The 25,091-nt window shown below is 33.5% G+C and overlaps 2 protein-coding genes across 2 annotated transcripts in view; one reads left to right on the top strand and one right to left on the bottom strand.

Moving 5' to 3' along the window:
• The window catches only part of INSYN2A (inhibitory synaptic factor 2A), a 46,737-nt gene extending 33,828 nt beyond the window's left edge, over positions 1 to 12,909 (top strand). The window contains exon 5 of the mRNA XM_070945965.1: positions 12,726 to 12,909. Coding sequence (XP_070802066.1) covers positions 12,726 to 12,909 — 184 coding nt within the window. The remainder of the gene's footprint in view (positions 1 to 12,725) is intronic.
• Positions 1 to 25,091, bottom strand: part of DOCK1 (dedicator of cytokinesis 1) — a 437,647-nt gene that overhangs the window by 281,834 nt on the left and 130,722 nt on the right. The gene's annotated exons all lie outside the window — the stretch shown is intronic.

Genomic DNA, 25,091 nt, shown 5'->3' with positions numbered 1-25,091 from the left:
AGAATAGAAATTTGCAGCAAGTACTTCATCAAAATATCTTTTTTTTCATTTAAATAACATATTGATATCTACAATAATAAATTTGAAAACAAGTAACAGTGGAAATTATGCATACTCTGAACATTACCTTTTTTAAAAAGTACACATCATATACTTGCAATGTATATAGTCTAAAAATGGAATGTCTTAAATGAAAGTGTGCAGAACTGGTTAACAAAGTTCCAGAAGCATATTCCCCATGGTCACACAATTGGCATTTGGAACTTACGCTGCCAGCTACTGACAAGCAAAGTCAATGTGAGAAGCTGGCAGAAGGTCACAAAAGGGGGTCATGTGATGTCATGCTTAATGACATTGAGGATTTGCTTAATGACAGCATCCAGAGGTGCCATAACAACCATCACTTAAGCAGCACTGTCATGTGACATTGTGCTTCAAAACTGTGTTGTTTAGCAACAAATTCTGATCCCAATTTACATAGTTAACTGAAGACTACCTGTAATAGATTGTGTATCGACAAGCCTTTGTAAATAATACCCACCTCCAGAAATCGGAAAAGTAGCGAGCTGGTAAAAGCATAGTTTTTAATTATTCTTCACAGAACTAGAATAAGTTGATAAATGTACCTAAATATGTACACATATATGGCCTAAGTAGCATTTAAATTACCTCATAGCGGTATATATTGTTATGTTTTATCATCTTTATAAGTGATGAGAATGCCGCACGTTATATTTGTTGAACAGTTTTCTGGAATAATTAGCGATTAAAATTTGTTATATTAACTGGGTAACCTATGGAGTAGTTGTTGCCAGAAATAATGTAGGATGTTTTAGGATACAAGGACTACATTTCTAAGTATTTTTGTGCCACATCTTGTGCTGTCTGTTTGCATAATCCATCAAGTATAAATTGGTGCAGTATCGATTGAGCTGCAGAGTCTAATGCCATCCTATTCATTCTCCTGTGTAATGCATGCCATTAATGAGATGAGGTGTTTGACTTCAAAAATTCTTAGGGAATAAATTGGCTTTAGGTGAATTTTACTCCATACTTTTCAATTGTGTATAAGCAACTAATGTTTTGGACTATACAACTGTCCTTTAGCAACTAAGTGTTGCATAAAGATTTTTTAACTGATACAAGCTAAATACTGTGATTGTAAGAATCCTGAAATATTGTGCATGGAAAGTCATACATGTAATCCTCATGTTACAATGGCAGTTGGGGCTGGATGTGTCATTGCTAAGTGATGCAGTTATAAAATACATTATGGGTCCACATTGTTTAGCAATAACAGTTCTTGTTACTGAAACCAAGATGTGCAGGTCATTATGCAGGAAGTGGTAGACGTGGTAAAAGTAGCGAGGTTAGGAGGGCTTGTGGGGGGTGGGCTACAGGGAGTAGGGGAGGCCCTGGAAAATAGGTGCAGGCTATCTGAGCACAGGAAAGCCAAGAGAGTGAATGGCATAGCGGCACACGAGTCCAGAAATCCTGGAGTGGATGGCACAGCAGGGCATGAGCACAAGGATTGGGTGTGTAGGGCTTGGTATAAGCACAGTAAAGCGAGGGGACTTACCATAGTGATTTAGAACCTTCCCTGATGGCTTCCTCATTGACTTTACTTGTGGGAAGCCAGCAAGGAAGGATTTAGTTGACAATCCTGCAAGACTCTGCAACTGTTGTGAGTGTGACCAGTTGCCAAGAACCTAAATCAAGATAAAATGACTGCAAGGGTTCTGTGACAACGAGAACTTAGTGAATCAGTCTTAAGATATCACTCATTTAGCACTGTTGCAACTTCAAATGGTTGCTGAACAGAGGGTCAGTAAGAAAGGACTACCTATATTTATCGGTAGATGTTCATCAGTGTTTCAAAATTCAGGAAGGAGTGAGTCCTTATCCTTGTCCTTTTAAAGAACTATCATTCCATGGACCCTATTTCCATCTTTCAGCAGCCTAAGATACTACATAGCTAAATTTTAGTGATATACTGTAGTTACTGTCAGTTTGTGGGCATGGGTGTGTTTTAAACAAAGATAGAAACAGAAAGGTCGACTTTTAGAGTTATTATTTTTTTCCATTTCTGTATAATTTCTGGAAAATGCTCCCATCTGCCACTAAATTCCCCATTTTGGTATGTTTTAAAGGTGGAACTGGGAATAGACCTTGGGAAGCAAATTGTTCTCATCTTCTTCTTTTTACTCTTAGATAGTATTTAGACTTGTTGGGAGGAATTTAAGAGTAAAATGGATGCAGTTTACCTTCCAGAGACTTCCTGTTGCTATTCTTGTCCTAAAAAGTCCACAAAATGGGATTGGAAAAATCAGCTCTTCCCTTTCAATAACGTTTCATATTTTCTGGAGGACCTTTGGAAAGTCAGGAAGCTGATGTGACTCCCAATCTCTCCAGTTTTGTGCAGCTATGCCCCACAAATGAGTCAAATCCTGTGCTACTTTAATAGCAAGTATTTTTTTTTCTTTACTCTGGAATAGCAACTATAATGATTTATACACTAGGTCCCTCTGTAACTATTTTCTGGCTTATACCAATTCTTTCCTCTTCCATTTCCATAGCATTTTCTTGGCAGATGCCATCCTCAGAAGTGATGTACTGATCCATTTGCTAGGGGATAGAATACACTAATCAAGCAGTTTTCTTTGTTGCTACATGTTCTTGTGTGAATGCTAAAAATAAACTTTTGACTTGAATGGTTGCTTGCGATCATTCTTCTTCACTTTAGAAGTGACAATTCTTCACTTATTGAATGAAGGACAGTCCATAAATTCATTATATGCATTTCTTTACCTCTGGAAAAGGCCCTCTTTCTAATGTCTAATGTCATAATGTCCACAAGTATATATTAAGGCTGTTGCAATATATTTCATTCACTGATTTTATCCATTCCTTTTTTCTCATTTTCTTTCCTACTATTTTATATGCTTAATAGCTTAAAGTTACATTACAATAAAATCTTAGACATTTTATCCCAGTCTGAAAGTGACTTACATAAACTATACTGTAAATAAATTCAGAAATATACCCCATCCATGCAAGCTCTTAGGTTTATTTATTCAGATAATTATGTTTTAAAAATAGGTAAAATTCTTGGTGCATTATTTTTATACATTGAAATAATAATTATAAATTAAACATAGGGCAGAATGATTGGCAGACACAATTAGCTGACCCAACCGTATTGGGAATTCATAGTATGCAAGTAAATGTAACCATATCCTAATTAAGTTGGGAATTCAAATATTTCCTTAACAAACCTATTTCCTTTTTCTATCAAGCAGTGGGCGTTAAAAACTGATTGAGGAAGCTCAAACTTTGCGGTTCAAACTTTATCCTACTAGAAGAATCTGTTTCACTCAATATATATATCTATATCTATCTATCTATCTATCTATCTATCTATCTATCTATCTATCTATCTATCTATCTATCTATAGTATATAAAATAATATATTGTAAAGTGCATTAAAAATGAATTAAGTTTCAGCCATCTCTCATGTCTATTTTTCCTGCTTTTTTCATTTAGACAGTGTTTTCTCTGGCTAGGAATATGTAAACACATCTAAATTTGATCCACATTAGCATCAAACATATTCTTTCTGCATGTTTTTTCATACAAAATCTTTAAAAAAATATGCTGTTCACTTTATCCCAACTGCTTGTTTTTAAAGCATATTTTAATAGATGACAATAATTAGCAACCTCGATTCACGGCTGCCAGAGCAGGTCATTGTTTATATCCTTGCATCACCTTATCCATGCTTTTCCTAGGAATATATTCATTGTCAAGTCTCCTTTATGATCGTAATTGCACAACTGCTGAAAGGAAAGTATCTTTCCTTTGGCATTGTAATATTAAGGAAAGCATTAAAGAGGAAAATGGGCTATGAGGGTGGGGAGTTGTTCCCCCAAAAACACATGTGCACACATGTTAAGAAAAGTATATTCATTCGACAGAAGAAAAGTAGAGATCCAGGAAGAAATGTAGGAAATATACTTCCTTGCCTTAATGAAAAATAGATGGTGAGGTAGCATAAAGCATGGAATAAGTCTGTAGAACTACTGTTTGCCAACAACTACCGGTATTATATTTCAAGCCAAGTCAGTTACATTGAAGCCCATAAGCAATAACATTCTTGAAAGATCGTATGTAGGAATTCCTACATAGAACAGAGGTAGTATATGTTTATAAGTCATGTAAGTGAACCCCTTTAAACTGATTTTAATGAAACACAGGTACACATACAAAACCCAAACATCCTAGGCTAATAAAACTTTTATTTTCAGAACTATCCAACTATATCTTCATGCCATGAACAGCATAACTGAGGAAGTGGAATTCAGAAATCATTACATGCAATTATTTTTAAATCAAGATGGCATCATGGATTCCTCATTCATGTTACATGGAACAGTAGCTAAAGTCCAATTAAAGTGCATAATTGATAGAATATTGGGATTTCAAGTATTTAAATTTTTATAGTAATATCCTATTATTTGGGTAAAATGTTATTTTTTTTTTATACGGGAACTCTTGTTTTCTGCTTTTCCTGAAAATTAGTTGGCAATTATGGTTTTGGATGCTGCTGCTGAGAGAGGGAGAGAAAGGCAGGTCAAAATCGTGGATTTGGTGGGGTGTATTGCTGGAGTTCAGTGTTTAGTGGTTTCTAAGGTATAAAAAATATAATACAATAAAGTAATTAAAATTAAACATGGGGTGAAGAATCTGGAGTTTTCAACAGTTTGTTAAATTACCAATGATGGTTAAATGATGTCTGTATGACCAATAGCGAGTGATAATAGATTTATTGCTCAGCAACATCCGAGGGTCTCTCAAATTTTCCACTTCTGAATAGGATCCACCCATAAGAGACCAAGGAAGTTGGGCTTGTGCTGAGTATACATTGATATCAGCACTTTGCTCTCCAGTTAATCCTTCTCTAACAAAGTAATTTATTTTCCTGTTAGCCTGCCTGGTTTGTTGCATTTTTATTTCTTGTCAGGTATTGGCTGTAGGTCTTTGTAACAAGTCTTTCTTTACAAATTTACCACTCTCATAGGTAATCAAAGACTGAAAATACAAGCTGCCCTACTTGCAGTGAGTAGCAACTTGCACATAGGCCATGGAATAGCAAGAGAGGAAGAGAAACCCCAAGGTTTCAATTCTGAGTATATTTCCCTTGGTATTTGGTAGTAACAGATTGCTTGCAGTCTATTTCTCATGCTAGCTGATTGGCTGCACCTGGCCTGTGTTAATCACATTATTGTGAATAAAACATTATAGGGACTCATATGATTTCATATGATAATATTTCTACTGACAAAAAGGCAGGGGGAGAATTTCCTGAAAATATTCTTAGTTTCTGCTCTACCAGGTCAAGTACCTTGCCCATTTAACTTTACCATCAATATTCTAAATTTTGAATTTTTGAAAATATTTATGCAGAATAATGCAGTAAAGTACACATGGCATGGGTAATATTTTCTATAAATAATTTTATTAAGCATTACAAATAGAATATAAACTAATGCAAACTACAAAAATGTAGAGATACAAAAAGTAAATGAAAAATGTGTAAAGAAGAAAATAAAGTAACTTCCCCTTTCACCCCAGCAAAGTAAAAACAATTTTAATATCAACATCTTCTATATAACATATAATCCTTTTACTCCCATCACTCAGCTCTTAACTCTAAAATCCCAAAAACAAAACTATCATCATTTATTCTTTATGAGCAATCTATATAATTGTGGAAAATCCAGATATAATTAATTCTTTAAGCTGGATCTATCAAACTAGCTCTGTATTTCTCACCTGAATTTTTAACAAACTTAATTTTTAACCCCATCAAATATAGTCCCATAGCTTGTTTTCTATTTTTTTTTTGGGGGGGGGGGGAGTAATTTTTCAAAATTTACAGACCTCTTTTTTAATCCAGTAAGAAAAAGTTATCTGGATCACTTTTCTGATTAAATGTCTGTACATCTCCTTTAAGCAGTGGAATATCCATCAGTTTCATTTGAACATCCAGAAGAGAATATCCTTCTCTTCGACATATTTAAATCCACATTCAAATTAATTTCAAACTTATCAATTGTACTTGTGCTTGTGACTTGTTGATGCAGAATCTATTTATATCAAATAATTTTAAAGACCAAAATTCAAAAATGTCCCTCAAAGTTTTTTGTTTCATTTTCTTAATTAGATGAATTGATTGTTTTCTACCTCCCTCTAGTGTCTCAAACCTTCAAGATCTCATTATCATGTTTTCTCTTAAAAATAAACAAACCAAATAATCACCATTCATCTAATGAATTCAAAACTATAATTCCAAGTATGCTTGATTCCTCAGTCTTTTAATTTTTTAAAATCCATATTCTAAGCACCCTTTTAGTGTTTAATCTAAAAGTTAGTATTTTTTTTTAAAAAAAAAACCTTTAAAATCACATTTAAAGCTCTTTTTCCAAGTGGGAGGTATCTCTTGGGAGATCAGTCATACAGAAAAAATCTTTTTGGTCTGAAGTGTCTTAATATTTCCAATTCAGTAAAAAAAAAAAAAAATTGATCTCCAAAAAGTGATAAAGAAATGAGGCACAATCTTTCATCCTTAAAAAAATTGTGTTAAAAGCTTGAAGTTGATGATATCCCTTGAATAAGAACTAGTCAACTCAAAAGTCCATTGCAGAATAATGATTCCTGCTATCTACATATGGGGATTGGCTGTTCAGAGTCACATAGGTGCTAATCTTTCTTACACACACAGGTGAAACTCGAACAATTAGAATATCGTGCAAAAGTTCATTTATTTCAGTAATGCAACTTAAAAGGTGAAACTAATATACGAGAGAGACTCATTATATGCAAAGCAAGATAGTTCAAGCCTTGATTTATCATACTTTTGATGATTATGGCTTACAGCTCATGAAAACCCCAAATTCACAATCTCAGAAAATTAGAATATTGTGAAAAGGTTCAATATTCTAGGCTCAAAGGGTTCCACTCTAATCAGCTAATTAAGCCATAACACCTGCAAAGGGTTCCTGAGCCTTTAAATGTTCTCTCAGTCTGGTTCAGTAGGAATCAAAATCATGGGAAAGACCGCTGACCTGAAAACCATTATTGACACCCTCGATAAGGAGGGAAAGCCTCAAAAGGTAATTGCAAAAGAAGTTGGATGTTCCCAAAGTGCTGTATCAAAGCACATTAATAGAAAGTTATGTGGAAGGGAAAAGTGTGGAAGAAAAAGGTGCACAAGCAGCAGGGATGACCGCAGCCTGGAGAGGATTGTCAGGAAAAGGCCATTCAAAAGTGTTGGGGACTTTCACAAGGACTGGACTGAGGCTGGAGTCAGTGCATCAAGAGCCACCACACACAGAGGGATCCTGGACATGGGCTTCAAATGTCGTATTCCTCTTGTCAAGCCGCTCCTGAACAACAAACAACGTCAGAAGCGTCTTACTGGGCTAAAGAAAAAAAGAACTGGTCTGTTGCTCAGTGGTCCAAAGTCCTCTTTTCTGATGAGAGCAACTTTTGCATCTCATTTGGAATCCAAGGACCCAGAGTCTAGAGGAAGAATGCAAGATGATTGAAGTCCAGTGTGAAGTTTCCACAGTCTGTGTTGATTTGGGGAGCCATGTCATCTGCTGGTGTTGGTCTACTGTGCTTCATTAAGTCCAGGGTCAATGCAGCCATCTACCAGATTTTGGAGCATTTCAGGCTTCCTTCCACAGACGAGCTTTATGGGGATGCTGACTTCATTTTCCAGCAGGACTTGGCACCTGCTCACACTGCCAAAAGTACCAAAACTGGTTCAGTGACCATGGGATTACTGTGCTTGATTGGCCAGCAAACACACCTGACCTGAACTCCATAGAGAATCTATGGGTCATTGCCAAGAGAAAGATGAGAGACATGAGACTGAACAATGCAGAAGAGCTGAAGGCCGCTATTAAAGCATCCTGGTCTTCCATAACACCTCAGCAGTGCCACGGGCTGATAGCATCCATGCCATGCCGCATTGAGGCAGTAATTGATGCAAAAAGGGCCCAAACCAAGTACTGAGTACATATGCATGCTTATACTTTTCAGAGGTCCGATATTGTTCTATGTACAATCCTTGTTTTATTGATTTCATGTAATATTCTAATTTTCTGAGATTGTGAATTTGGGGTTTTCATGAGCTGTAAGCCATAATCATCAAAATTATGACAAATCAAGGCTTGAGCTATCTCACTTTGCATGTAATGAGTCTATCTCATATATTAGTTTCACCTTTTAAGTGAAATAAATGAACTTTTGCACGATATTCTAATTTTTCGAGTTTCACCTGTATATTCCAGTAATTTGTAGCAAAAATAAGAATACTGCATCATTTGTCAAATTAGAATATATTAATGTCATTGAAGATAATAGAAATACAATTAAGACCTTCACCTTGTAATTTTAGTCAATCTGTATCCTTAAAAATGCCACAGATTCAAAGGATTCTGGGTTAACAGTTCATTTTAATGTATTAATAAGGGAAGAAAAAATAGACCCCCCAAAAAACTTTGTGATTATTACATGGATTATTACCGTTTTCCCCAAAATAAGACATCCCCTGATAACAAGCCCAATCAGTCTTTTGAACACATGGCAATAAGGCCAAGCGCTTATTTCAGGGTTCAAAAAAATATAAGACAGGGTCTTATTTTCAGGGAAACACAGTATTGTGTGTGCATTGTTCAGTCAGACCAAATAGATCCTCTTAGAATAAAAAATCAGATCATGTATATCTTTCATTCAGAATCATCTATATATTTTATAAAACCAGAAAAAAAAACTTATCGTTGAATAAAATAAACATATAAAAATATTAAATATTTTAATATTATTAAAATAAATATTAATATTTAAAAATAATAAAAACAAGGACAAATAGGCAGAAAAACAGCTTCTATCCCAGGGCAATAACCATATTGAATTCTACGGTATAGTGCAATATCAGGTTTTCAATTTCAATTATACAGAATGTAAAGGATGTATGTTTGTGTTTTTATTTTTATAGTTATAATGTACATTGAAGATGGCATTTAATTTCATTGTACCATGTGCAGTGACAATAAAGTAAACTAAATTAAACCAAACTATTAGTATTTAGTGTTATTAAAGTACTCTTAAGTACACATACATTTCTGCCTTAGCAACATGATTCAGACAACTGCATGTGTGCAGACGTTATATTAATCTTATCTTGTTCTAAGTATTTTGATAAAATAAATGAGAATATATTCCTTCTATAGTTATTTCCGAAGAGACTTGCTGTTTACACTCTTCCTTAAAAGTTTTTTGTTTAATATTTTGTACATTGATCCATAAGCTGTTACCATGAAATGATTTTAAGGACATAAACATTGAAAGCTATTACAACAGTTTTCAATTTATTTAGGAAACTTGAATGCTCTGTAAGCTAATTCAAGGTTATTTCAGGTTCAGTGAAAAAATTATCTGAAATCTACCATGATTAATTTCTGCAGTGAAAAATTGATTAAAACATACTATAAAATTGAAGATCTGGAATAATGCTAGCAAAAGCCAAACGGACCTATCATTTGTTTTTGTTTTTTCCTTGGACTTCAAAAAAACATACTACTTATTTTAATCTCATCCTAAATATTATGGTTCTCCTAATACCCAATTCTGAGATCAATTGAAAACAAATTATAACTTAAGCATTCAGTCCCAAATTTCAAATAAATAAATATTAAGAGCACCAGAGTAGATGAAAGCTGATATAAATTCAGCATCAATTTAGGTGTGAATAGATATGTGTTATCACAAAATGAGAGGATCTGCATTTGAAACTCTCCAAGATAAACACAGTAAGTCTTGAAGCAATGTGTGTTTAATTAATTTTGTAATGAACAGTGTGGGTGCTGTCAGTCAGTTAAGCCTGTTTGCAGCCAGTTTTTCACTCAACAAATAGCCTAAATGCACTTTCTGATCCAAACTGGTTCATCAGATTATGTATAATTCTGACTTGTGAACTAGGGGAAACAGAGCCCTGTCCTCTTGTAACATATTATGGGTGGAAAACAAAATTAGTTTTATTTAATCAGAATGGAAATAATTGTATACAGAAGTTGAAATGTAGAAGATACTATAGGAGAATAGTTGTGCAAAAAAAAAAAAATCAGGATTCTGATGCACCTTTTCCCACCAAATTTTATTAAAAGACATAAACACTTGTGAGTGGCAGCTCAAATCACATTCACAGTGTGGCTAGATTGATGCAGGGTTTAAATATGGGTAAGACAGAATGGAGGGACAGTTTGCAGGTTATGGAGATGTAGATTATATGCATCTAACCTTTGGGGTTTTTGGGAGTGATTGTCAACATTATGTTCTTTAGAAAGACATGATTTTTCACAAAGACTCTTGAAGAGTGTTCTTGGTTTGAGTAAACTTTGCAGTCATAGAGTACTTGCCTTTGTATGGCTAATTTGTTACAAAAGCAAAGAATAGGAAAAATGAACTATTATGCAATGAAGAGAAGAAAAAAATATTCAGAATTTATGTTGGAATTGTTGCTTTTTAAATTATTGCTGTAAATGATCTTGATTTAGGAGTAGGAGTTGAGTTGACTAGGTTTGCAGATGCTACTAAACTAATGAGGGTGGAAAATTCTAAACATAGTCATCAAAAGCTGGAGGATGTTTTTTGAAGATACAGTGATATATGGCAGCAAAAAAAACCTTAAAATATATTAGATTTGTATTTACTGATATTAACTGAAAGACATTCACAAATAAATCTGTACTTCCTGGAAATAGGGAGATGTTCCAGAACTGTGTGGGATGTAGTGCAGGTGGTTACAGAAAGCTGAAAGGAAAAAAATAAACTTTCCTATAGTTTCTTAGCTTAGAAACCAAGTTCAGTTTTAGACTGTTATCTCCAGCAGACCTCCAAATTCATTCTGGTCTTTGTTGTTGTTGTTATTTAAAAAGGAGATTCAGGAAAGGAAGGGAAAGGAAAGGAGGGAAGCAGTGTTTCTATGAATACTAGTAGGTTTATTTGTAGAGTGAGAAAATGTTAAACCACACTAAAAATTTCCCTCAGTTTTGAACCATATCCAGATTATTCCCTTGCCTTTATTCTTGCCTTCCTAGATCTACACTCAGGTGAGGAAACTTATTTCATAACCCCTACATTTCACTTTAAGATGAAAAAATTATTTTCAAAGCAATTTGTTTTACAATTATCTTTTCTAAATCACTGTGCATTACCATTACTAATTACCTTTCTGTTACAGCTTGAAATCAGGTATTTTTGTTTTTATAAATTAAACCTGAAACATATTTTAGGAATGGTATCTATGAGCTATAATTTCTTCTGGATCCTTCCCACCCCCCTTTGATTGCAGAGCAGTCATTAGGGTATACTCATCTGTTTGAAATACACTTACAATTTGGGATAAATATTTTATGAGTGTAACTTTACTTTTACATAGAAATTTTGATCTTCAAATGACTAAGAGATGTAGCCTTGTAGTCTATGTTTTGAGATTATGTTTAGTGGCATGATGTTCTACAGCTGTTTTAATAGTTTTAACTTTATAATTAGCGGAGATCAGGTTTACATTCAGCAAGGATCTAGTTTCACAGAGATAATAGAAATAGAAGAGTCATTATTTCAACAACTTTATGAAGTACATAAAATATACCAAAATCAAGATTATATTATGTGAATATATGGATAAGCACTGCAACAACATATTTACAGTCCTGAAACCACTCATGTTTAGAATTAAGAATGGGCTCGTTTACACATTAATTATGGGTGAATCAATAGGCCTTGGTTACTGGAATTATTTTATTTATCTCTTTGGTACTATCAAGCTTACTTCTTAAACACTGTATAAAAAAATAACTGAATAACAGCCAAGAAATAACTGCAATGTAATGGGAGGAATGATTGCAGTTATATTGGGATAAAACTAATTTTTCTTGTTCCAGATGTACACAGAGGCTCTAAGTATAGGAGTAAACATTGTATGCCTTTATTATCTCCTATTCTAGTGGGATTTTTATATCCTCATCCTGATCCCTCTTAATATTTTGTTGTTGAATAACCAATTTGTAATGATGAACTAATATAAGATATAAACATAAATTTATATTGAAGATAACCTTTCAAGGAAAAACATATCCTCTACAGCTCAGAGATAAATGTTAACTTTCCAGCCACCAAGATATTTATCCCATTTGGATGAAAAGGAAGCCAAATCTTCAACCAAAATCCAGTATCACATTTCCACTGCAAGCAACCTTTTCACAAGAGTGTCCTAGGAAGTACTACAATTTAGTACTTGAGTGGCAGAATAGATCTGTCTAGACCAGGAAATTCACAGGCTAAATCCAGAAAATCTGCTGCCATCCACGGTAGACAACTTGGATTAATTGGGTTAAGGGTCTGACTTAGTTTAAGAAAGCTTTTTGTCATCTTAGTGGGGTAACAGTTCCATGCTACAATTAATATATTTAAATATTGTTTCACATTTCAGATGTTACTTGTTTTGCAATACAGTATTTCTTGTCAGTATGTTGTGTTAGAGGAATGTAGAATCTGGGTTTTTTTCACATATCAAATTCATTTTCAATGTTAATTTAACAGAAACCTCTATCTTGACAACTGATTGTGGTTCTCTTTTTTTCCTTCCACTATTTAGTGTGGAATTAGATTTTAAGCAGCAAGAAGACAAACTTCAGCCAGTTCTGAGAAAACTTCACCCTATTGAGGAAACTCAGGTTGCACCTTTGCCTTATTCTCAGGAGAGTTACTCCTCAACTCCCAAGCAAAAATCCAAAACTGAATCAAAAAAGCATGGAAGATGGAAACTCTGGTTTCTTTAACTAAATCCGTATTATATGGAATTTAAGGTCGCCTTCATTTAAAAAAAAAACAAAAAAAAAAAAAACTACATCCACATGAACTTGTGGAGTTTTTAAAAAAGGATCATAGTAATTTGAACAGGTGACTGTCAGCAAGTGTTACTCTGACAATATTAAGAAAGCATTCTTTCTCACCATATGTACCAAAAAAGGCCTTTGTACCTATGAATGAACTTTCAGGAGTAAGGCATTCAAATTGCATACCTTGTCAACTTTTTATTTGAATTTCACCAATGTGGGATGTTAAAGAATTTTTAAAGCCAGGATAGAAATTCATGTTAGCAAAAGGAAAAAGTATAATTACTTGCCCACCGTTCCTTTGTTAAAAATAACATGTTAATGTTATTTTTCAAAGTCTAGATTTTGTTTCAATTCTTTGGTTTCTTTCTTGTAAAAGAAAGGGCAGAATGTTTTCCCCTGAAGTCGTTCACTGTATATTTAATTTTCCACATATGATGCTGGGGTGGGTAGAACCATTTTCAGCACATAGATATCCTGAGGAAAGCACAATATTTTCAATGGTCTGAGACCATGAATAATCTTTAAGACATGATTATGTGTATACTTGCCTTTATGTGCTGTAGCATTATGCCAAGTGATTGCACCTCAGTGAAATGCTGGCACCTTTAATTTACTGTCATTTTCATCACATAACCTACTGCTCACTTTAAATGGTGAGCAGTCAAAAGCCACCTAAAGTCAGGGCATGCCTTTAATTACTGACAGTTGACAGGGTCAAAGCTAAGGACACTAAGCTCTCTTAGATATTATTTTTAATCTGTTGGTACCCAACAGCTAAAACTGTATGTTCCGGCACCATATTTGGAATGAGGGAAAGAGGGAAGGGAAGAGATGCATAATAGTAAGTAACAGATCATTGGCAGCTGCCACAATTTAATACACTTTTGTAATTTAGTCTCAAGAAAACACTATACTCTCTTGACACACTGTGCCAGAAATTTTATAATATATTGTGTTTTGCTTTTTAAGAGTTCACAAGAGCCTGGCAGTTTTGCACATTAAAGGAAGATACTGAACCATCCTAATCCTTCTACTAAAATAGTATTAGCAAATGAGAACGTTGAATGAAAATGTGCAATTAACAGTTTAAGAGTAATTACACATGTTGAACAAAAACTCTATTAGTTATTTTTAGACACTTTTAATTCCATCAGTTTCAGTGGCAGGAGATCAAGCACATAATTAACTGTCCACTATTTCCTGTATTTAGACAATATCTCTGAAAAATAAATCTGTAAGCTTTCTTTAGAGATTTTTTTTTAATACTTCCAATTTCAATAAGGTATCTGGGAAGTTCTAGGTACATAGTTTATCTCAAATTATACAGGTTCTTTTTTCATAACTAGAAAGCAGAATAAAGTGAGAAATAGTGGTGGAAATCTCCAGTGAAAAAATGAATGCAGATGTGCTACAATCACTTACTTTAATATTTAAACCACTTTCATGTTATATAGTTTATATTGAGTTTTATTAAAAATATAATTTGGTTGTTTTATGGAAAAATACCTGAGATGTGCATATGAATACAATTGAAACATGAATTATGATCAACTTCAAAATCTCCCCATTATTCTATAACTCATTTTCTACTAATATTCCAAGAGGGCTACCAATTGTAAGGAAGTATTTCTGAGTTTTATTTTTAGTATTACTTTTAAGTGATTTTTCAGAAAGTACAAGGCTCAGAAAGTCATTATGATGCTGCTGGAAAAGTGTGAATATTTATATTGGAAAGGAATGGAATTAAACATAATAAATTTAAATCTTTTAAATTAAAGTTCATAACTTTAATCGATCCCAACATACTTTAGAACTTAATCCCAAATATTTTAGATAATTGTATGGTATTGTTCTTACTAATCCCAAAACACATTTTCAAAAAATACATACATAGATTAAGCTGAGATGTTGATTGTGATCCTACAGATAACATCACATACATATACAGTAGAGTCAACATGCAATGGAACATATTTGGGCTTGCATTTTCTACATGTCAGGAAGATTTTAAATCAGTTACATCTTTTTCTTGGCTTGACACAGCTGCCCTCTGCAATTGACATGTGATTGCAGGAAAATATACTTGGTTAAAGAATTTCTGGCAGATTCTATATAACACTTTAGGTTTTCTAAATCACATTTCACCTTTTGAATCTGGATCACTGCACATAGTCTTAATAAGCAACCTAGCTATTATGACCATTTATTCATGATCATACCGGTAGTACGTATCATGGCCATCTTAACAAGAGAAATGCAGATAGTAAATTCTAGTCTTCAGATTTATAGTAACTTATTAAATTCTCCCAAGTCCAAAAATAAATTAAAAAGCCATCACAAAGACACAGATCGGAAACAGCTATAAACATGTGCTGTCTCATGTAACAGTGAATACATACATGTGTTTTCCTGATTTTCTTCTAACAAATTTTAATGATTCTCCTAATCACATAACCCAGCTGCACCTTCACTCATGACTTAATAGCTTGGAAATAATTGTGAAGAAATGCACCAGAAACCTGGGCAATTATAGGGTGCATGTCTGCGGGTTTACAGACTATATCCTGCTTTTTTCCCCTTTTCTTTAAATCTGGGCTAAATCAAACATATACATCAAGTATGCATATTATAAATATGCTGCTCTGAGATTCTTAGCATATGACCTGTGTATTTCAGAAATAGCCCATATTCTCTTGGGCTTCCATCAACCCACAAAATTTCCTAAAATATATTTGCTGGTTGCCAAGTAACACACATTCCATTATATAGGAATCAAATGAGGGAAAAAAAATATCAAGAAACCGTTTTGGAGTTGAGAAACAAATTGATTCAGTATTCTTAATACATGAACAGAGTGTTTTCCTAAACCGCTTGCAAATTTTAATTTTTACATTTCCTCTTTCAAAAAATAAAATACATATTCTTGCTGAAATCTACATATTGTGTTATCGTACCATACTATGTAACTTGTAATAAAAATTTTTTACAAGTGTGTAAAACGTATCATATTGTATTACAGTTAGGATCACTCAGGCAAAATTTAGAATTCTGTGGCGAGAAGGTTAAAATCTGTAGTAAAGCATAATATTTAACTGACATGAAATGAAAATACTTTTATTGGAATTTGTTGTTTTAAAAAACCAGGTAGGAAATCCAAAATGTGTATCATTATTCCAATTTGTGTATTCCTTAATTTGCTGCTGAATTCATTAGCAATATCATGTGGTTTCAACCACTCGTTTACTCAAACACACTTCCATGTCATGCTTTAATTCCATTTCTAAATAATAAATGCTGCAGTAATTTTATATTACTTGCTATTTTCATACTATAAGGACAGTATTTTCTAAGTTTGCATAATTCCCATAAAGCAGCAATGACATAGATATTTGTTTTGAAATTAATGGGAAACAATACATGTAAATATCACTTTTTTTCTTAAAAACAGACCACTGTAATATACTTTATGTAGTCAAGATAAAATTGAAAATATTAATGTTAAAAATGCTGAGTATATGAATTGTTTGCTTTGCTTACATTATTTTGATTATTTTTGCCTCTGAAAACACTTTTGTACAACAAATACTGGCTGAGTGTCTCTCTACTTTTTCTTCAACATTTAATTGCTATACCAAGTTTTAAAACTCAAGGGATTTTTTTATGAATGTTTTAAAATGAAATTAGAGTTTACATAGCACTAGTTCAGCAACATCTGTGTAATAGCAATGAGTTGATACTACAGTATATGTAAACTTGATAGTTATTGCTATTAAGAGATCTCATATTTCACTACAATGAAATTGGATTTCCAACATCTCTCTCAGCATTATTTCCCTCTCAATGAGTACAAATAATTTAAATATAAGATACTCAAAGTATCCCTCCATTTATTTGAAATGTTCTTCAAAAAACTTAGTTTACTTGTACTATCTCACCTTTAAAAGGAGAATTGAAAGTAAAAATAACAATGAAAATGAATTTATTGCAATTACAGCATACAGAAATTTGTTATTTATTACAGGTAGTCCTCAACTTACGACCATAATTGAGCCCAAAATTTTTGTTGTTTAGTGAGAAATTTGTTAAGTGAGTTTTGCCACATTTATGACTTTCCTTGGGACATTTGTTAAGTGAATCACTGAAGTTGTTAATTAGTAATATGGTTGTTAAATGAATCTGGCTTCCTCGTTATCTTTGCTTGTCAGAAGGTTGCAAGAAGTGATCACATACCCCGGAACACTGCAGCCATCATAATTATGAACCAGTTGTCAAGCATCCAAATGTAAATCATGTGATCATGGGGATGCTGCAATGGTCATAAGTGTGAAAAATGGACATAAGTCACTTTTTCCAGTGCTGTTGTAACTTTGAACAGTCATTAAATGAACTGTTGTAAGTTGAAGACTACCTGTATTATGTATTTGACTTACTGATTAATCTAAAAACAATTATCAAGAATCTTTGAAAATCTCCATAAAAAATGTAATTTTAAAAAACAACATGGTAATTCAACTTGAGAGATGGTATCAAAATGTTAACATATTTTGGAATAGAGAAGACAATGTTCTCAAAAGCCAGGATTCAAAAGACGAAGCTATAGATAAATACCTTATACCTTATCACTTGATGTGATCAAGACAATGAGCTTTTCAACATGATGTTATGATATAAACTCACAATTCAACTAGAATTATCAGACCTATGTTACCTTTCTATGGTAACCAGAAATATCAGCCAAGAAAGAGCTTATGAAGGAAGAAGTAAGGATCATAGTAAAAAAACCAATAATGAACTCCATTATTCCTCCATTATGAGGAAGCAACTATTTGCCTTCTAGTAACATATTTGTATTTCTTGCCTCTGGATTCTACTTTTGTTGATTCTTGGAACAAAAGCAAGCCTCTTTTTCCTTGCAGAAATTAAAAGAGTTGAAGCAAATTCCAGGGCCTACTTTTGCAGTGGTGTGACTCTTGCATGATAGCTAAGCATCCGATGAAAAAACTGATACACAAGATCCCAGGAAAGACAAGCCAGTGATATGCTTGAAGAGTTTCACAGTCTCCCTTACAATAGAACACAGATTTCCCATCCAAAGCATTTGCTTTCTGAGAAGAATGCTATCCCTCCAGTAGATAATATATAGATGCTGGAACTAGACCAAGGGTTGGACAGTTTTATCCAGATTGCTGCTAAAGGAGTACATATTCTACTGAAGAGTAACAAAAAGAATTTTCTATTTTAAAGTACCAGTGATAAAGATTTACCAGCACTGGTTCTGATTAATGCATAGCTGATATTAGAATTCAGTAAGATAAGGTAGTTTTAAATCTAGAAAGAACATTTACAAAAAGCTTAATGGTTCACTATGTTGTGAATTACCTATTACTAGTGATTACATACTATTAGAATTACAGATGTTTGACCCCATATACATCAGCTGTGAGATTCCAGGAAATTCAACTGTTCTCTGTTGGAACAAGGACTGCACTGGTCAGGCCTTCCTTTTATCCTACCAATCCAGGTCTAATTTGTTAAGGGAGGGAGGGAGGTTCAACAGAAGAAGAGGCAATAATGGTGAAGCAATCATCTATTTAAAAAATCATTTGCAAATAAATAAATAGCTATATCCCACTTCTATGCTGAAGAACTGAATCATTCTTCTCTACTGTATATTAAATGGGCTGCACTTAAAATATTGCATCCAATTCTGGGCAGTGCCCTTTAGGAAGGAAAATAGCAAATGAGTGTACTCAGAAGAGAACCACCAAAATTACAGACGGCTTGGGAAGAAAATAAGCCTATGAGGAATGGTTGAAGTTATTGGATATGTTTAGACAGGAAAAGAAAAATAAGGGGAAACAATACAGTATATGTTTCCATATATCTGGAGGGCTGTCTTGCAGAAGCTGTTCAGAATTATTCCAGAAGATAGAATAAGACATAATGGCTGTATAAGGAAGTAGACTTTATTCAGATAGCAGGAGAAAAATATTAACTGTAAGAGCAGCTGCCTTAAGAATCTGTAACCTGAAACAATGTACACAGGCAGTCCCCAGGTTATGAACAAAATCTGTTTCTAAGTCTCTCTTTAACTTGCTGTATATTAAAAACATGCAGCTTCAGCGATTCATGAAAACATTGTGCAGCTTCAGCAATTCAGCTCAAGGAAGGAAAATGCCATTCACTAGTTTTAGTAGTAGGCAGCCAATTCATAAGTGTAAATTATCTGTAAGTTGGATGTTCTTATCCTGGGGACTTCCTGATAGTTAAAAACTGAGATGACATTCATCAGGCCCTAATCCATGGTTAATGTCAATTGTTAAAATTCCCAGAATATGGGAATTCAATCAGCAGATGCAGTAGGCAATCCTGGAAGAAGATTGAGGGGTGAGGTGAAGAGTTAGCATTGGTTTCTGACTCTGATGAACTCTGTTCAACAGGGGTATCAAACTGGCTGGCTGTGTCACATGTAGTCCACGCCCACTCCAGCTCCACAAATGGGAAAAACGTGAAATGTCATGGGACACGGCGAGTTTGACACCCTTGCTGTTCCACAATAGCTTGTGAGAAAAATACACCAAACAATTTCATGGGTACAATAGAGCTGTGATTCTCAGTACTGGTTGTATGTTAAATTTCATCAAATTGCAATAGACAAAAAGTCAGCTTCATCTGCCAAAGATCCTCTCCTTGAGCTGACTATTATGGATTAGGAGGAAATCCATAATAGTCTCAAAGTTTCAATTTTGGGCACTTCAGCCTAAACCTAAGAAGAGACAGACATGATGAAGGAAATCTGATACTAATTCTTTTGAATGACTCTGACATTCAAAATGAGACCACATTGAAATTACGGAACATATGGAGATTATGCTTTAAAATTATGTCTTTTTTAATAGATTATGTACTAGTTCTCAAATTTTCCTACAGAAGATTTAGGAATGAGAATCTCCACAATAAATGGCTACATATCAGCTATATTATGGAAACAAAAGGTAGGTTGATTCCAAAGTAGTGTTAGTAATTTACTTAATTTAATTTAATTTAATATTTTAAAATGCTTTTTAGCTATTTGGTTAAAAAGTATTAACCGTTCCATAGAAAATGAAGTAATTTACTAGATAATTATTTTCCCTATTCTATAAAGCAAAATCTCTCTGCTGAAAAAACAACTGAACAAACTAGCTGGTGAAGATATTATTACTATTTATTTTATTTACATCCTGCCTTTATTATTTTTATAAATAATTCAAGGCAATGAACATATTTAATACTTCTTCCTCCTTCCAGTTTCCCCACAAAAACCACCCTGTGAGATGGGGTGGGCTGAGAAAGAGTAACTGGCCCAATGTTACTCAGCCATCTTTTTATACCTAAATTAGGATTTATTTTATTTGAAATAAAGCTTAGAAAAATTAGACACCTAGAGTCAAAGCACACTTACACCCAAGCTAAGAAGAAAACAAAAAGATCAGAACACAGGATCTGCAGCAACCAACACCCAGATAAGCAGAGATTAACACCAGATAAACAATCAAATAGAAAACAATATCCAAATCAAGGAACTGCCAAGTAGAAAACTACATCTCCACCAATTTTGGCAGGCAAGCTCTTGCATATAAATAGGGAGCAAACTTCACATTCATTAGCATTGATGATGTTAACCAGTTGGATAATGAAATATCTGCAAGCAAACAACCAAACTTGGAGAGCACTAAGGATTTCATAGTTCAATCCTAAACTACATGCATTCTCTGCTACTGAAAGATTAGAAATAATATCCATACATTTAATGAATGTTCATTTCTAACATTTAGCTAGGTGACCTTTCTAATCTGAATCCTATCCTTATTTCTTGGAGTTCAATAGTGAAAAATTATTAAGTTATTTTACCTGCATATAAATAAATTGAATACATGAACTTTTAATCAGCATCAGTATCATTAATTTCTATAATCCCAATATATATCCCTCAGACTAACTGTAACATATGCATAAACACCATGTGTAGTATCTAAATAAAAACCTGCACAGCTCAGCAGTGTACTAAAAGTCACATAAGATTGTGTTAAATAGCAGTACTGTAACCCGAACAGAGTGACTGCTGTCCGATAAACAGTATATTATATATTCATGTACTGTTAAAATGCCATCCAGAAAATATTTCAATGAGAAAAAATATAAAACAATTAGAGCCAACCTAGTCTTTAATACAGTAATTGTCAGTATATTAGAAAACATATGCAGAATTGCAATTTAATCTTGAGACTATTAATTTTATAAATTAATTAAATTAACATAACTCCATAAAAGAAATCTAGAGATTTATACAATCTGTTCTTCTCCCTAGCATGAAGTAGCAAGTTAAGATTTTAATGAATGATAAAATCTGAATTAAAAAATAAACTAAGATGAGGAAATGTAATTTAATTGTGAACAGATCAAGTATGGCACAATAGAAGGAGTATTGAATGATTAAAAGATTATAGTTCAAATCTTCAGCCACAAAGATTACTGAATTAGCTTGTCTTCCTTACATTTTCTTCATATGATTTTGCAAGGTTAAAGGGCCAGAACTATATTCACAACCCTAAATATGTTGGAGATGTGCCATCAAACCAAAAATATACCAAAAATAATATCTAACTTCTACAGAAAGTTAAACCAAAATTGAAGGGAAATGTGAGCTTCCAGATATTGTTGAAATTCGTTATAAGAAATAGAGAGATGTAGAAACTTGGTTTCTATCTCCCTAATGTTAACATAAACTAAATTTAAAGAGATGGCACTATATTTTTGGCAGGGAATTTTGAGTACACTTTGTCACCTAGACTGCATACACTGCAACTCAGGAAAATTTAAATGGCTATTATGTCCAATGGTTAACACTGTACAAGCCACATTGCTTCTATTTTAGTGAATCAACTTGGTTCATTCAACTCATCAAGTATAACATCTCAGGTTAAAAAAATGTAATTCTCATGAGAAAAGTGCCTTGCCTAAAAACATACTTCAGGACAAGCAAAATACAGTTCCATGGAAATAATGCAATCAAATGCAATGTATAACAAAAAGGTGTTTCTTTTAAAATATTGTGCTTTAGCAGAAAATACAAAGCGTATACATGTGCGTATGCAAGTTCAGGATCCAAAGAACAGTTTGGCACAACCCATCAGTGATATTCCAAAGAATAATTTTACTAACAGCATACTTGTATTCTAAATGTGAAAAAACCTTCCATCTTAAAGGTTACTGTGGAGTGACTTAATCAGATAATGCTCAAATATGCAAGCACCTCTGCTGAAATAACAGCAAGTAAGTGGGGAAAAAAATCCAGACCCCCCACATCTTATCTACTAACACGATATTCCTTAAGGATAGTAAGCTAGTTGTGTGTTGTGTCCTGAGAAATGCTACAGTGCTGTCAACATTTATGAAGTTGGATGCAAAGCCTAAAATTGCCAAAACAAGTGATACAGAAGACCACTGGCTACCTGGGAGATGGCATAGATTTAATATTGCCAATCTGAAATTGAAGTAAAGAAATCTCTGTTGATTTCAACATGTGATTAAGTTTGGAGAGGGAAGTGTCAAAATAAAGGGCCAGAAAATCTGAATTTTCCAAAGACAAACTTAAGGATGTAATTCCTAAGAAAATTGCATATTCTACAGAAATGTTTAGTAGCAATGTTGAAAACTGAAACTATTACTGTATCACTGCACTAGCAAGAAAAATTCAGCAGTAGCAGTGACAGACGTATAGGACAAAATTAGGACAAATCTGTATGGTGTGTGACCCTCAGGGAAGGCCTCAGCCTTGGGGATTATATTTAGAACTTTTCAATGCCAAATTTATTAACTTGTCTATGACTTTGCAATAAGTGTGTGAACAAAAGTATTGTATGTGATTAGATTTCTGATTTAGTTTTGAGAAAAATATTCATCGCTAAATCTTGAGTCACACTATTTCAGTCTTCCTTTATGAACAGCCCTCGATTTGAACAGCAATAAAGTACAACAATTAATAATTTAAGATTTCTTAACCAATCCTCTGAATTATATATGTCTTCTTGGATCAGTAAATGCTGTATGCAGCACCACTGCAATCTATGATAATTTAAATTTCTGTATCAAGGGGAAAATTACACTATTGAAATCTGCATAGTGTTTTGAAAAAACTATTTCATTTCCTATCCTGAAGTAGCAGCAAAGAAATGTCTTCTGGTTTCTCAACTTTTTCTGCTTTTAGCATAATGACTGAAGATTTGCTCCTATGTCCTTGTTTTGTCCATTGGTGTTACTATCTTGCCCTATCAAACTCAGTTAGCCTTGGAATATAACATGATTGGAAGAGAACTAGAATTTCATGAAATAACTGATTTAAACCAAAAGTGCAATGTCTGGCCACATCTATAATATTCATGTTAAAGTTTCTTTATTTCAACTACCTGAATTTATGTATTTATGCTTGAAATTTCCAGATTTAAGTTGTCACAACTTTTTTTGTTGTTGATTTAATTTAAAGTACAGGGAATAATCAGTTCATCTTTCAATCATATTTTCCTAAATAGTTACTTTCCTTTAATTTTTAAGTATTACCTAGCCATTATCTAGAAGTATGGAGCTAGCCATAAACTGTGAGGTCAAACACTGGGAAAAGCAACTCCTGTCTTTAAGATGATTATAAGACAATTTGATGAATGTAAAAATAGAGAATCAGCAATTTTACAAAATGTATTATTCTAAACATGAACTCACCTAAATCTTTTCAGCTGTATTTTCTTTGAAAAAATAACTAGCATTATGAACAAAGACAGGTTTATAGTAGCTCACATTTGTGTAAAAACTACTCCAGTGGTGGGTTGCCCCCGGTTTGGACCGGTTCACAAGAACCGGTAGTAAATCTGGAAGGAGTCTCCGCCCACTGACCGGGCCATCATCATATGTGATCTGCGTGCGCACGATGCGAACCAGTAGTAAAGGTAAGTAGAACCCACCCCTGGACTACTCATAAGTATACACTTGCCACATCATGATGCTAAGGTTTTAACACTAAGCTTATTTTCCTGGGAGAAATTCTTGTAGAATTGAGAATTAAGATCTTCAAAAGATCTAGATTAAGGTATCAGTTTTGAGAATGCTGCTCCTTTCTTATTCATTTTAATTTTCACAAGACTATTCTAAGTCAATCAAATGTGTGTGGAGAGCAAAAAGATCTGTCCTTAGCTATTAAGAATTAAGTGTTACTTTTTATAACCATTTTTTACTATCATGTAGTACTTGAGTACCTTCATATCAATCTCATGATGATTTAAGGAGTGACCTACATATAGTTTTAGTGGCAATAGTACAGGAATGGTACTGTTGCTTTCTTCTGGAATAGTTTTTTAGTTTGCCAGCTTAGTCTACAGATCTTGGGTCTCCGGGATGTCTCCCATCCACTACTAACCAGTGCTTATTTTCTAAGCTCAGAGAAGATCAGTCAAGTGTGCCACCTGTTGATTCAGTGTCAAATCCATACTCTTATCAGGTTCAGGAGGAATAAAAAGCATAATAATTAATTTGACATGAATCCGTGGAAGGTCAGAAGATACATGCTAAAGTATATTTGCAATGAAAAACTGTTATTACATAATTGCTTGTATAAAAGTGAATCATCACTGATTTTGCCAGAATGAATTCCATTCAGAAATGCATTGAATCATAAAAGGTAAGTGCTCCTCTAAAATTCTTGGTGCTGTCAGCATTCATTAAATACTTATGGTCTGTTCAACTGTACTGCTTTCTCAGTTATTGCTCATTTTCCAAATGCACATATTTAATAAATGTACTTGCTAATAAATGTCTACTGAAAGCTAATATTTCAAATAGAATTTGCTAGATTTCAGGCAACAGAAGACAAGCCTGTGCAAAATCTATCAAATCAAATCTTAAATTTATAAAGCTATAAATCACAAAGGAAAATAAATTACATAGCATAATATTAAAATATAGAATAAGGATAACAAATAACTAATTAGCTTCTCAGCAATGCACAAGATTATTAAGGAAAGGTCACACTGATTTTCACAATTTCTTCAAAAACCTTGAGAAAAAGAAGTAAGATGGTAACAGGCATACAA

This window comes from Pituophis catenifer, unplaced genomic scaffold (assembly GCF_029215685.1).
Source record: "Pituophis catenifer annectens isolate HBS135680 unplaced genomic scaffold, rPitCat1.0.hap2 SCAF_6, whole genome shotgun sequence".
In the NCBI taxonomy this organism is placed as follows: Eukaryota; Metazoa; Chordata; class Lepidosauria; order Squamata; family Colubridae; genus Pituophis; species Pituophis catenifer.
The sequence above is the reverse complement of the archived record's forward strand: the minus strand, read 5'-3'. Positions and strand labels throughout refer to the sequence as shown.